Source organism: Lepisosteus oculatus, chromosome 27 (assembly GCF_040954835.1).
Source record: "Lepisosteus oculatus isolate fLepOcu1 chromosome 27, fLepOcu1.hap2, whole genome shotgun sequence".
Taxonomy (NCBI): domain Eukaryota; kingdom Metazoa; phylum Chordata; class Actinopteri; order Semionotiformes; family Lepisosteidae; genus Lepisosteus; species Lepisosteus oculatus.
The window spans coordinates 4,965,496-4,979,753 of record NC_090722.1 but is presented as its reverse complement, the minus strand read 5'-3'; the positions used below and the strand labels follow the sequence as shown (position 1 = coordinate 4,979,753).

Below are 14,258 nucleotides of genomic sequence, written 5' to 3'. Positions count from 1 at the left end.
AGGGGGAAACAGACTATAATTTACTTTGACGTTTCTAACCCCCTTGGCACAATTCATATGATAGTACGGAGAATTACAAGAAGGCATTTGGATATATTTTCAATCACTGATACTGCTAGTCACCGATTTCTTTGCAGAACAAAATGGGATATAGAAAGTTAATACCATTAAAAAAACTCTTAATTGGTGAGATAGGATGGAATTATTTTCTCCTTCGCCGATAATGTATTCCTATAGACATCTATGATTAGTATAGTCCAGTGTTCTATAGATTATATAACATTTTGGGTAGATAACATATTCACAAAGCCAAAAAAAAAATATTTTTATGAAATGTTAATTTGTGTTCAGGTTTGTAATTTTTTTCTGCTCACTTATCTTTTTCGGATACCTTTTCTCTTTTGGTTGTATGATTTGATGGTCAATAAAAGTTCGAGAAACGAATTCTATGAAGTATCGAACTGTACAGTATTGCACTTGATAGGGGTCTCCGGTGACGTCATTTCCGTTCGCGACCCTGACGTTTGGCGGGAAGCGCGAGTGAGTGCGAGGGCCGGAGCCAGCTCGCGATCTCGAGCGGGGAGTAGTTACCGCATCTTCTAGGAAAAGAAAAAACTGTTTTTAAGGGTATGGCCATGACATGTTTTACAGCCAAAGTGCGATTTCTAAATACCTTTCGGGTTTCAAGATGTATCGCTCAAAATGTAGATGTTATATAATATGGCGATGATGTACAGTAGATGTTATGTAATGTTGCCATCCGCCCGTACCCATTTTACAGTTACGTTAGATTGTTATATTGACCTGTTTTTTAAATTCATTAACAGGTGTGATTTACGTCTTTTAGAATGTATAGTCTTCCACCATAAAGCCTCAAATCGGTAGACATAAAGGGAGAGAGAAATGACATGACAGCATTTCAGCTGCGGTTTCCCCCTCGTGTTTTACCGTGGCACTTGACACGGTTAAAAGGCGATTAAAGCGATTTCTCGAAGTGACGTGGGGGGTTAAGGAGGATGAAGGCGCAGTAGTGCCGCTGCGTGTTTTTTTTTAATTAACGGACTTTTAAATTAACGGACTTTTTTAAGAGCGTGTTTCCTTTGGCGGGGGCTAACCAGGCGGGTCGGGACCGAGCTTAGCAGGCCGTCCACAGACGAGAGAGGGCGATCGGCTCAGTGCATCACTTTCCCTGGTTTCACTCAAACCTTTTTTTGGGGGGGTTGATTGCCTTGGGATTTAACTGCGTTCACCCCGGCTCTCGGCTTTTTCAGGGAGACGGTGTCGTCCTGTCGCCATGGCAACGGCTCAGCTGCAGAAGACGGCCGCGGTAAAGTTTGGGAACTGTGATTTATTATTAATATATATATTTAAATCTAGACCTCTTTTGTATTTGGCTATCACAATATAAATCGTTGGAAAATTTCTGAGATTTTGATATCGATAGTGATATTTTAAAGAATGTTTTTCACGCGTCTCTTCAGTCTGTTCGTGTCAGAAGGATTTTGTTTCTTTCGGTTTCTGAACGGTTCGTGTCGAGTGCTGTAGAAATCTGTTGGCTGTTGAAATGATGATTGGTTGAAGCACACGCCTGGCTTATTACTGACTTGTTCAGTTCGTGCTTTCGTCCAGAGCGACCTCACTTTGTTCCCGTTTCTAGGTCTGGGTGGTTTTATAGGATCATTCTAAGCAGGGGTACATCATGTGGTCCCTGAAACCTAAACTGAGTTATGAGCAACACTGCTGCACCACTTTAAAAGACCCTGCATTTAATAATCACAAATTCTGCACTTGAAATTCTAACAGCCAAAGGCCAAGAGACCAGAGGCTTTCAGAATCAAGCCAAAATAATTGTACTGTGGTGAGTTAAGTGTTGCATGTCTCAGTTTTTTTTGGGACCAAACTTTAATTTACGTCCCATCGCTTTATAGAAATTGAGGATACACTTCTCTTCTTTATTAATTAACTCGATCCCTACTATTAATATTATTATAATTATAAAGAAGGGTGCAGTATAATGTATACAAGAAATCCTTTGTTCCCTGTGCAGTTGGTATATAAAATGTAGCAAAATTACTGTTTCCTCTATGGAGCTATCAGATTAGTGTAATAAAGGCAGAGTGAGTTGTATTTACAGTATATGTATTGTTTCATGTCAAAGACTATTGTTTCTTTTTAATGTGTTTATTGTATGTTGAGAGATATTTGTTTTTTGTTGGGTTGTATGTTGATGCCAATGACAAGCCCCTCACCCCCTCTTTTGGATGGACACTAAAGTTATATGTTATTATTTCTATGAATCCCTTATCAGAGATGGCTTAACTTCAAAGCAATCAATGAAAACAACAGTTAATATGTAAATGCATTTAGTACTGTAATTTGAAGCACTGATTGGTTCAGAATTCATCCTGGTTTCCACGGTGATAAACGAGCAGAGAGGACAACCCCCCCCGATGGGACACCAGTCCATTCCAGTGTCTCTCCGCATTCATACAGCTGGTTGGCTGTACAGCACGTTGCACTGGAGCCACTGGGGTAAAGCATCTTATTCAAGGTATGACAGTGGGTGTCACAGCAGGGACTCGAACCCGCAACCCACCAGTCACGAGTCTAGAGACCCACTTTTGTGTGCCGCCCCCCCAAAAATGCATCTAGAAGATCATAAACTTGAAGAAATGAATCATCGCTCCGGTCTGACCTAATAAACTAGCCCAAACAATATGATAGAAGGGACAGGAGTTAGTGTAGTATTGGGCTGAGTCCTGCTGTACGGACAGAGGAGCTGCGATCGGAAAACAGACGGTGGAACAGCTTGTCGTGTGCTGGCACCCCGCAGGTCTCCCAGGTGTTCCCCACTGTGGTGTCCAGTGAGCAGCAGTCTCTGGCGCTGGTCAAGAAGCTGATGGCCATCGCCGTGTCCTGCATCACCTACCTGCGGGGACTCTTTCCGGAGAGAGCCTACGGCACCAAATACGTGGAAGGTAAAAGTGCCAGGAGCAGGTCTATTTGCTGGGATGTGAAAGCGAAGGGACAGCTCTTGATTCAGAATTGTTCGACTGCAGCACCGCAGGGAGAAGTGAGATTCTGTTAGGCCAAAATCAAGCGCCCAAGTGGTTATCGTGAAATGGCGAGGGGGGGGTTGAAAGTTTGATGTTTTTCAAATGATTAACCTAGCAAATATTTTTAAGGGCGTGTATTTCTTTATGAGTTCAGGATCGCATTGATTAAAAATGCAAATACTTCGTTCCGATGAATGTCTGAGGATACTGTAAGTGAATAGCGTGCAAAATGAACCGTAGGGCATGTAATAAATGCACGACAGCAGAACTGATATTGAGAGAACAGGTGACGCGTCTTATCTGCGGTTTGTTTATGGTACATCACGTCTGTTTTCATTGTGCAGATAGGCCTGTTTAATAATAAGCAGGTCTTAAGAGGAAGTATGAAGAAGCAGTTGTGTTTTTCATCGTTTCAGCCTTTTGAGACAACACTTCATGGCCTCTCTCTTGTATTAAAAAATAATCCAGCAATGTTTCAGAATCACATGAAATTCACATACTGCAGCGTGACCTAACACACAGTATGATCTCATCTCCAGTTTATTTTTAACAGCATCAAATGTGTAAAAAAAAACAACAACAACTTTTGGTTACCTTGAATGTGTTATGGTTTCAACCTAATGAAGTTTTGTTTTTTTTTGGCCAGTGACTCATTAACATCCTGTTCGCTTTCCTAATCCAGTGCAGTTATTTTTGAAAGACTGTTGGAAGATGAATCCCATGACGTGAGGCCTTATACAGAGTACCTTTGATTAAACATGTAGTCTGTTGTCTTTGGTGCTTGTATGGCTCCCTGCTGTGTGATTTTACAGCCCACAGTCACCTCTCTCCCAGTCCTAACTACACTGTCGTGGGAGTAATGAAGAAGGCCATTAGCTTTCTGTTGATTGCTCTTGGCCTCATTTTATTTTCTCCTGTCTGCTGTCTCTTAGATCAGTGTTTCAAGATCCTGAAGGAAGACAGGAGCTGCCCGGGATCAACCCAGGTTGTAAAATGGTCAGTGACTGTGCCGAATCGCCAGCGTTGTTTCTCAGTTTGTTGTTTGTTCAGTCACCTCCCGATCCTGGCCCACGCGCACAAATAAATACGCCTGACGATAGCACAGAGTCTTACTTCAGCTCTTCTGCTCCTCGGTGGCAACTAAAATAAACAGCGGCGCTTTGGGAAGCATCGATGTGTCAGTTTTAGTGTGTGGGAGGCACAAAGGATGCAAAATAACTTTTGTGATTGAAGGTTTTATTTCTTCACAGGATGCAGGGATGCTATGATGCTCTCCAGAAAAGATATGTAAGTGTGCTAGGACTATAATTTACTGCTCTCATTTTATGATATTCCAAAACTCCTATGGCAGTACAGTAGTGAGCATTGCTGCCTCACAGCCCTGTGGCCCTGGGTTCAATTCCAGACCCGGGGTGCTGTCTGTGTGGAGTCTGCATGTTATCTTCATGTTTGCGTGGGTGTCCTCCCAAGTGCTCCGGTTTCCTCCCACCGTCCGACATACGACATACTACACCGTCCAACGTACGAGTGCGTTAATTGACTTCTGGGAAAATTGGCTCTGGTGTGAGTGTGTTCGCGTCTGCCCTACGATGGACTGGTGTCCCATCCTGGGTGTGCCCTGCTTTCTGCCCATTGCCTGCTGGCTGACCCGCAACCCTGTACTGGAAGAAGTGATTTGAAAATGAAAGAATAGATGACGTACATTATTGCCAAGGATGCTGGAGGGTTGAGCAGTTTTGCTAGGCCGCTGGCTCAGCGAGTTTCTCCCTCAGCATAGTTACTGAATCTCCTCATCCTCCATCCACTGTCTGAGAGGGAATTCAAGACTTCTGTTGCCTGTAACTCAGCTGCTGCAGAGTACCTGGTGCTCCCTTTCATGCACGCAGCTGCTAATTGAGTTTTTGTTTTGAAAGTACCTAATCTTAGAATTGGTGTTAATACCCAGGCCTGTTCTGGAGGAGCTTTGCAATCCATGCTGCGGTTTAGAATATTTAGTTGTATTGACCTGCACGTTGCAGCAGAGCAACGTCTTTTCCTGGTGGAGAAGAGCAGCCTCAGTGCTTCAGTGCATTAACCCAACACAGCAGCCGTGTCTCCCTGATACAGCCTTGCTCACAAGGGATCCTAGTTCGCCTCGTCACTTCCACTCTTTCCTCAGTTTAAAACCACGGGCGATGTAGAAACATTAGCTTCTGCACCAGTTAATGTGTTGGGGGAGGGGTGGCCTTTTTAACACCCAGGGACTGAGCTGCTCCCTACTCAATTAAAGTTGTCCTCAATTTTATCTGTGGGCTTCATAATCGTTCGTGTTTGGGGATGAGGGCCTTTTTCTATAGAGGATACAAGAGGTACTTCTCGGATGCATGAAGGTGAATTTCTGTTTCATTGTAATATTTTTGCCTCTTCTTTTGGGAATATCATTTTATCAATATCAAAAATATATGGGAAACCCTTGTCCGGGTACTTTGTAAAAGAGAGCCCAAGACATTTAGTAATAATTCTTTACACTTATATAGTGCTTTTCTAGACACTCCACTCAAAGCACTTTACAGGTAATGGGGACTCCCCTCCACCACCACCAATGTGTAGCCCCACCTGGATGATTCTTAAGCTCAGTTTCTTCTCACTCAAATTAAGCTGTGTTAGTGACAGGCGTAGGTGTTATGAGTGTAGGTGCTCATAACGTGCATTAGGTTTAACTTCTGACAGAGCAGAAGATATTTAAGACTTTGTTATGGCAGTGTACTTATCTTTGAACTTGAACTTGAACTTTATTGCCATATGTAACCGGTACTGGTACAATGGAATTCTTACTTACAGTTGCTGTGTCTTGACTTATTCTTTAGCCATAGAAGTATCAGTGTTACAGTACATTACTGAATGTTGTGCTACTGGTTTCTCCAGTTTTGTGTGTAGAAACCATTTGAGAAGTGTTTGAATTTCCTTTGTGTACTATAAGATATTTTAACTCAACTTGTTTTGACTCGGCTTAAAGTTTTATTTTTTGTCATTTTTCAGTTGCGAATGGTTGTTCTCTCAGTAAGTATGAACCATTTATGAAATGCAATTTTGTTTCTTTCACCATTTTGAACCAAAGTTTGCAAAATGCATTCGACATCTACCTTTCTTCCCCAGATCTTTGCCGATAAAGACAGCCCTGAGGTATAAGAAGCACTTTATTTCCAATTCATTTATATGAACTTCTATTTTCTACAGCATATTTTAAGTTAATCTACTCTTATGGCAGAAGCAGTTCGTTAGCAAGTGTTAGAGTTAGTTAATCTCTGCAACAGCTCAGCCAGATTCCGTTATCTGTTTTTATAAGATGGCACCTATTTCATTTCCAGACAGTGACAGAGTGCTATCAGTTTAAAATCAAATACGACAGGGAGGGACCACAGCTGGATTTTGGAAGGTAGGTTTTAACACTGACAGAGATATGGTGGCAGCCAGTACCAAAGTGCTGGGTGGCTTACAAGAAGTTAAGGGCCTCTGAATGGCTCAAATGGTAAAGGCACTCGGAGCTGAGCGCCACGGTTAAGATTGTGCACCATATGTATAGTTGGCCCATGACTGGGATTCTCCCATTATCGATGTACAGGTGAGATTGTCTTTAGTGAGCCACATTCCTGTCCGCTTAGAGTGCAGTGACATCAAAGAGACACGCCCACTCTCCCAATCAGTACGAGCGCTCCTGTAAGGCACTGGAGCCCGCAGGGTGTGCATCTGCATCTGGACCTTTCCTGCAGGAATCGTTTCGTTCCTGTTTGGTACAGGAGCTGAAGCTGTAAAAGTGACGAAGTCTTGCACAAACTGATACCAAATTGATTGAGCATAAAATAGAAAAGAACTGGGTGATACCAAAAATTGTTAAAAAGAACTGAATAAAAAAGGTTTCTCAAATGTTTCTTTTTTTTTTGGCCCTGTTACATACATTGATCATTAGTCACGTTTATACTCCTTAAACGCCTAAAGAGCTATTTCTTAAAAGCGGAGGGAGATCGTTACGCCAGTGACGTCGGCGTCGCCCGGGTAGCTAGCGAGCCCTTTCCTCTCGATGTGTTTTGCAGCAGCACCAAGCGGAGTGAGCTGAAGCTGTCCTGTAGCGGCAATACGAAGGCGGCAAGCATCCTCCTCATTCGCCGGCTGTACGTGCTGATGCAGCACCTGGGGCCGCTCCCGAGCGACGTCTGCCTGAACATGAAGCTCTACTACTACGACGAAGGTCATTTCCCCACCGGGAGCCGGCTCACCCCCGTCGACCCGTCCTTAAATAAGGGCGGTCCATAGACGCTCCACTCATATCCATCCAGCCATTTTCTAACCCCTTCTTCCAATTCAGGGTTTCGGGGGAGAAGGAGACTATCCCAGCTCACAACAGGTGCAAAGGCAGGGTACACCCTGGGCAGGACGCCAGTCCATCACAGCGCACACACACAGACACAGGCATAGGCAGGCTCACACCAGGGCCAGTTGTTTACAGAAGCCAATTAACCCACCAGCATTTCTTTGGAGTGTGGGAGGAAACCGGAACGCCCAGAGGAAACCCACATGCTGAGAACATACAGACTCCACACAGAAGAAGCAGTGCTTTCTGTTAAACACCCTGTTAGCTGAGAGCACTTTGTAATGTTAGCAGCCTGAGGAGCTACCTGTGTTTGTGAGAGGAGAAAGCTGATAGGCCCGCTGAGTTGGCTTCGGTGTTAATAAATCTATTTGAACTGCTGTGAATCTGTTGTGTCATAAACGATCTCAGTGTTTCATTTTCCCTTACTTTGATCTTCGTGAACCTCATAAGTTATACACTGCCGCTAACGTCATTCAAACTGGTAAAAACTGCTTCTTTCTTTATATTTATGTCTGTATGCTCCCCTCCCACCTTCAGTGACTCCACAGGACTACCAGCCCCCTGGGTTCAAGGAAGGGGTCAGCACCAGCATGCTGTTCGAGGGGACGCCTGTGCACCTGACCGTGGGGGAGGTGGTCACCCCCTTCCACGCGCTGAAGCTGAAGGTGACCACAGAGAAGGACCGGCTGGAGCAGGTGTGGCATCGATGCAGCGTACCTGCAACACGTGAAGATAATCCCACAATGCCCTGCTTTCTAGAGTGGTTCCCTGTAGATTCCCCACATAAGACGTTATGTAAGAAGATAAGAAAGCTTACACTCGAGAGGATGCCATTCAGTCCTTTCGATACGATAGTTTATCTACAGTTTACAGTTTTCTCCCCAGGGGAGTAATTCAGTTGCCAACACATCTCATAGACAAACAGTAAATGCTTCATTGCTCATTTGGTTGCTAGTAGCAACCAATACCTGGTAGGATTTTAAAGTTAATGTATTTGTTAAAATAACTGCTGCATTGCTGTACTTTGTGTTGGATACAGTTACATAAAGCCTCGCAACCTTGTGCTTGTGCTCACACAAAGGACACTTAACTCATTGGAGTTTTTTATTAAAGGAAAAGAGCCTCTTTCACCTAGATCAGGAGGAACAACCAGGGGACTTGATTAAAAAATTTGGAGCTCTGACAGGTTTTGGCAAATTCAAACCAGAGAAATAGGGTAGAAGGAGGAATGCATTTAGGCCTGAAAACATTTTTTTCTACACTTGATTTTGATGGTCAGGAACTGTCTGATTGGCTGATTAGCTCGTTATTATGATCTTTTTGGCGTCCAGTAGGAAATGCTTGCAGTATGTCTTCACATTATAAATGGGCGGAGCGGTGGCACTGTGGCTCAGGATCAGCACCTATGGCTGGAAGGTTGCCGGTTCAAATCCTGCTGCTGGCAGAGGAATCCTACTCTGTTGGGTCCCTGAGCAAGGCCCTCAACCCCCAACTGCTCCTGGGGTGCTGTATAAATGGCTGACTCTGCGCTCTGACCCCAAGCTTCTCTCTCCCTGTCTCTGTGCCTGTGTGTCTCATGGAGAGCAAGCTGGGGTATGCGAAAATTAAAATTCCTAACGCAAGAAATTGTACATGGCCAATAAAGTGATCTTATCTTAAAATATTCACTGCTAGAGGCCACCAAACGTGGAGACTGAAAGGTGGAATGTATGTAACAAGGAAGGTATGGTTATCCTGAATTTTGCCCAGTACAGAAGGGGAAACCCAACTGAGATTGAAATGGTGGGATGACGTCTCAATGGGTCAAGAAGAAGCTTTAGAGCTGTAGATTGATGGGGAAGCGGCGTATGATTGCTGTGGTCTCTCCTTTTATCAGCTTCTCCTCTGATCAGCTCGTCAGAGTGCAACCTTTCCTGGAGGTCAATCTACGGCACTAAGAGTCACAGGCTGTGGGGAGTGTGGAGTCTCCCGCGCTGGTCTGCCGGTCTTTCTGTGTCTGTAGCTCTGAGGGCTGTGTTCTTTGCACAAAGGTGGGCCTGGAAGAGGGTGCTACTGAGAAGGAGAGGCAGGTTTTGGAGCTGGACCATGGGGAAATGGAGGAAACGCAGGAGAGCAGCATGAACATTGTCCAGGTGGGAGATGCAGCCTGCTTCCCTAAGGGGCTCCCTTTTCACAATCCACTACAAGTCAGTTTAGGGTCTACAGTAACTGAACGCGAAAGCACTACAGTACAAAGCACTTAGATTACTATCTAAACACTGAATTTAAAATGGACATCTTTCTGATATTGAATTCTTCACTTATTTTGTATTTTGTGATATGCAAGTATTCTCTACTGACATTGTCTGACAAATAAGCTTTAGATTTCTAGATCTGAAAATTAAAGACTAAATACAAATTTGCTTAGAACAATTTACAAAATGAATAGCATTCAACAACATATCACCCTTTAAAATGCAGTGTTTTTAATAGATCCCAAAATCTGCAAAGATTGATCCTGCTTTGAGTAAAACAGTCTCAGATTTTGAATTGCCAGTTATTCTTATCTACCCACCTGATCTGGAATAGCCAAATGGGGGGGGTTCCTAGTCTGCCCAAGGCACGTTTAAGAGGGAAGTAACATAAAATAAATATCAGAAATGGTAGGAATAGGGGTACTGTAACAGGCAGAAGCATTTGGAATGTCACAATTGAGTTAGGCCACCAGAGGGCAGCATAAAGACACTAAAAACAGAAAATGAATCATATAAATTTCCATGAGGTCAGTAGGGGAATTGGCTTCATCTGTTGGGAAGCCAGTTCCCCTGCATAAGGCCAACTGGGAACAACAAAGGAGAAAGGGGAGCAAGTGACGGACCAGAATCAGGCTAGAATGGTAGTTTACATCAGGGCGGGTCCAAGTTCCTAATTCCCCTTATAAAGATGGGGGTTAGCCCAAGATCTAAGTGCACAGATCATCCACTCCTTGCTGCCAGAACTAGGGGAATCTGTCACGGGTACATAGAGTTGTGAAGGTCTTTCCAAAAAAAGCCCGCCTTTTAATTTCTCTGTTCACGCAGGAGCAACAGCCCATGAGAGCAGACACAAACGAAAAAGACTGTAACGAGAACACTGTTGCCGAAGATTCAGGTACAGCTAGCTGTTCTGATTCAGGTGGGGTTAGTTCCCTGGGGAATGATCAGCAAGGAGTATTTCTGGGATTCATGATGCGGTGTCTCGCTTTCCTGCTTCTGAACATCAGACCTCCTGGTTGTGGGGGCAGAAGACAAATCTGCGATCAACACTAGAAATCATTAAGACGGAGACTCTCAAACTTTCACATGAATCTTGCCAAGAGGCTGTGATAAAATGACTCAATATCTGTAGTTTTGGCATTAAAACTGAATGCAGGAATACGCTTCTTTCAGTATGGGCTGGGTTAAACTGGATAAAACCTGAAAAACAGCCCCACTGATTATGAAGCAAGCTGTAGAACTAAGCAGTACAATTTGTGGTTTACCTTTGAATATCATTCTCATCTTTAAGATGCAAGACAGGCCTGCCAGCAGGATCTCAGAATCTTTGAAGGGGGACTGGACAGCTCCCAGCACTCGCAGGTGATGTGAGCCCTCTTCTCTAAATGTCGCACTCCAGAGGGCTTCTCTGCGACAGCAGGAGATGCCAACTTCGGACGTTGTTTACTTGTTCGTTTTCAGATGGATTCTCTTGTGAGACAGACTTCTGACCTGGAAATGAGTGTCAGCAGAACCAGGAGTGGGCGGATGAGGTTGATCCCGGTAAGAGCAGGGTTTAACTGTGAGTTTCCCATGCAGTATGTATATCAGCTGGAGCTCCGGCACTCCCCACTGGTCAACATTTCCCATAAACATCACCGACCTACAGCCTTGTGAAGAGAGGAGTTGCCAAAGCAGTTTAAAAAAGCTGGATTATTCACATTTGGTTCATTTGACAAGAAGCAGAAAATTGAATCAACGATGTACCAAGATGACTCAATTGAGAATAATTCCTCATTTATGTCAACACAGATGATAAGAACGATAGCATTCCTGGGGACAACTACGGTAATAAAATTACTTAAATTGTGAAACAAACGATATTGACTCCATTAGGGACAATGAGCTGAAAGGGACCTTAAAACTGGTCTCTACTTCATGATCCTCACAGAGCGTCTTCCCCTACAAAGGCTATCGTGGTGCCGAGCGTGGAAGTATTGTTCAGATAATTTACTAAATTATTTCCAAATTCTAGGCGTGAAGATGGACTTAATACCCCTTGCTCTGCATCATTAGTTTTTGTCTGGCCGGAGTTGCATAGCCAAGTTTGGTGATTTAGAGCTTTTATGCATTGTAGTTTGTTCTTTAGCTTATTCTCGAATACTTAAGAGAAACTAGTGCCTTTTAGTGAGGTAAGAGACGAGCCTGTTCCTCTCTCTGCAGCAGCCAGATCAGAGGAAGAGGGGAGCAGACCCTTGTGGCAAAAGCAGGAGCAGCAACAAGTCGGTGAGGTTCAGGGCACAGACGCCCCAATACGCCCCCACATAACACAGCTCCGCCCCTCCACTGGCAGGCCTGACCTCTTTCTGCCCCACAGCCAGACGTCTTCAGAGAAACACTGTACAACACCCAAATCTAGACATCGGAGAATGAACCTGCAGCTTACAGTTTTCAACCTTAGAGAATTAAGATGCAGTATTATCATATCACTCAGATGTAGAATTCGAAACACCAAGGTGCCTGGTATATCATACCACATCATTTTAAGACTTGGGTGACTGAGCTAAGAGTGTGAGAATTTGTGCAACACCCAGGAGGTTCTGTAAAAGGTATTTGTTGCACAGGCTCAGGTTTCAGCACTTGTAACGCTACCTCTTGCGTCCGGCCCTGGGAGTCTTGCTGGTGATTGAGTTTTCTAATATGAGCTCTGCTGCTCCTTCAGAGCTTTGTTCATCAGCCGCAGAGATGTCACAAAGTATTTATGTACCTGGTGAGAGATCTTTGCTTTCCAGGACGTGCTTATCATGTCATTTGATTACATCACTCGTGGGCATTTATTTATTTTTAGGTTTGAGACTTACACTATATATTTTGAAAGCAATGACAAGGTCTGGAGCAGTAGAAAAACATCCATTCAGAAATCTTGCTCTTTTGCAGTTTATATCTCCATTAAACTGAATTATATACAATAATCATATAATAGAATTACTTACATTTCTGGAGATTTTATTTCTGTGTGGCTCTGTGATTGCTGCTGCAAAAAACTATCGTACAGTATAAGACCATATCGTTCTTGTACCAGATAAATACTGGGGAATTGGCGCCTCCTTGTGGATATCGGCGAGAAAAGCTTACAGCACCTGGTATTCCCAGGCGGTCTCCCATCCAAGTACTAACCAGGCCCGACCCTGCTTAGCTTCCGAGATCAGACGAGATCGGGCGTGTTCAGGGTGGTGTGGCCGTAAGCGAGTAACAGTGCTAACTGTAGGTCTCTTATTTTTCATCTCAAAATGATCGTTTGAAGGCCTTAAAGTTTCCAATTTCTTAACAATCCACAATGTACAGGCAGATGACAAAAATGCATTGACAGAAAAATTAGTAAATTATTTTTTAAATACGATTTAAAACCATAAGTCGCATCAGAAGAACAATTCAGTAACTGTAAACACACAGGCCCTTTAGTGGGCTCCGTTCAGCTTGAAACAAAATGAACATTTGTACTTTGCCAAAACAAATGAAATCGCGCTATCGCTGTGCTGGAGCGATCTCGCTGGACCGGTGTCGCTTCGCCGGCAGGTGTCGCTGTTCGAGATCCCCTGCAGTCAGGACGAGGCCCCGGCGCCCAAGCGGCGCAAGTTCAGCGAGCCGAAGGACCGCTTCTGACCGGGTAGCGCGGACGCCCCTGTCGGCTCAGTGCCTGAACTTCACAGACCAGTCCAGGAGCTACGGCTGACTTTCGACAGACCGGACCGACACGGCCTTGCGAACGCCTTTTTTATTATCAGTTTTTTTGCCGAGTAAAAAAATCCTTTTCAATGATGGCCGAGTTTTTGTACTGCGTATTTCCTTTTTTGTATCTTAAGATTTAAAACTTTGTAAATGAGGATCAGACCGTTAATGCATTCTCACAAAATGTGGCATCTGTTGTTTTTAATCTGTTGATTCACGTTCTGCAGTAGCTGTTTGCAGTTCATACTTTTAAGTCACGATCTTCTGCCTCTTTCTGTTGTCGTCCCCTTCGCTCTATGGTGACGAGTTGAATGAATTGGGCAAATATTTACATGTATGTGTAGCAGGGCCCGGCAGCCCGATCTATTGTTGTATCTTATTAACAGTAAAAAGACCGTAAAAAACATACACTTTAATTTGTCCAGTGTTCTAACGCTTACTCTGATTTGCTGCTTTGGCAACCTGAATGCCAGCATGTTAGCAGCTGTATCACTCTGCAACTCACAACTGGCAACCCACTGAAACTCAGTAGGTATGAGTGTGGTCAGTACCTGGGGGGGAAAAAAAACTAAGGGTGCTGCTGGAAGAGGTGTTAGTGGGGCCAGCAGGGGGCGCTCACCTTGCGGTCCACGTGGGTCCTAATGCCCCAGTATAGTGAGGGGGACACTATACTGTAAACAGGCGCCGTCCTTCGGATGAGACGTAAAACCGAGCTACTGACTCTCCGTGGTTATTTAAAAATCCCAGGGTGTTTCTCAAAAAGAGTAGGGGTGTTAAATCTTTGTCCTGGCCAAATTTCCCATTGGCCCTTACCAATCATGGCCTCCTAATAATCCCCATCTCTGACCTGGCTTCATCTCCTCCTCACTGAGGGCTGGTGTATGGGGAGAGTACTGGTGCGCTATGGCTGCC

General features: G+C 44.2%; 1 protein-coding gene and 1 non-coding gene across 4 annotated transcripts; one reads left to right on the top strand and one right to left on the bottom strand.

Moving 5' to 3' along the window:
- The first annotated feature begins 520 nt into the window (after positions 1 to 520).
- On the top strand, positions 521 to 13,438 carry hormad1 (HORMA domain containing 1). Of its 3 annotated transcripts, XM_069184598.1 has the most exons (16): positions 521 to 627; positions 1,272 to 1,327; positions 2,834 to 2,978; positions 3,989 to 4,052; positions 4,307 to 4,343; positions 6,075 to 6,095; positions 6,192 to 6,218; positions 6,404 to 6,471; positions 7,127 to 7,281; positions 7,942 to 8,099; positions 9,435 to 9,536; positions 10,464 to 10,533; positions 10,930 to 11,000; positions 11,100 to 11,180; positions 11,841 to 11,903; positions 13,194 to 13,438. In XM_069184598.1, exons 2-16 carry the CDS (start codon positions 1,295 to 1,297, stop codon positions 13,278 to 13,280), a joined length of 1,182 nt encoding a protein of 393 aa, XP_069040699.1. In that variant the 5' UTR covers positions 521 to 627; positions 1,272 to 1,294; the 3' UTR covers positions 13,281 to 13,438. The 3 variants fall into 3 exon arrangements, with proteins under 3 accessions (XP_069040699.1, XP_069040701.1, XP_069040700.1); XM_069184600.1 differs by lacking the exon at positions 1,272 to 1,327 and having other exon boundaries at positions 539 to 627; XM_069184599.1 differs by lacking the exon at positions 521 to 627 and having other exon boundaries at positions 1,098 to 1,327.
- On the bottom strand, positions 12,746 to 12,864 carry LOC138225414 (5S ribosomal RNA). Its single transcript, XR_011183878.1, has one exon. It is a non-coding gene; the product is annotated as a 5S ribosomal RNA (ribosomal RNA).
- Positions 13,439 to 14,258: the final 820 nt, after the last annotated feature.

Coding starts and splice junctions, on each gene's coding strand:
- hormad1 (XM_069184598.1), top strand. CDS start 1,295: ATGGCAACGGCTCAGCTGCAGAAGACGGCCGCG. Junction 1,328..2,833: donor AGCTGCAGAAGACGGCCGCG/GTAAAGTTTGGG, acceptor GGCACCCCGCAG/GTCTCCCAGGTGTTCCCCAC. Junction 7,282..7,941: donor GCTCTACTACTACGACGAAG/GTCATTTCCCCA, acceptor TCCCACCTTCAG/TGACTCCACAGGACTACCAG.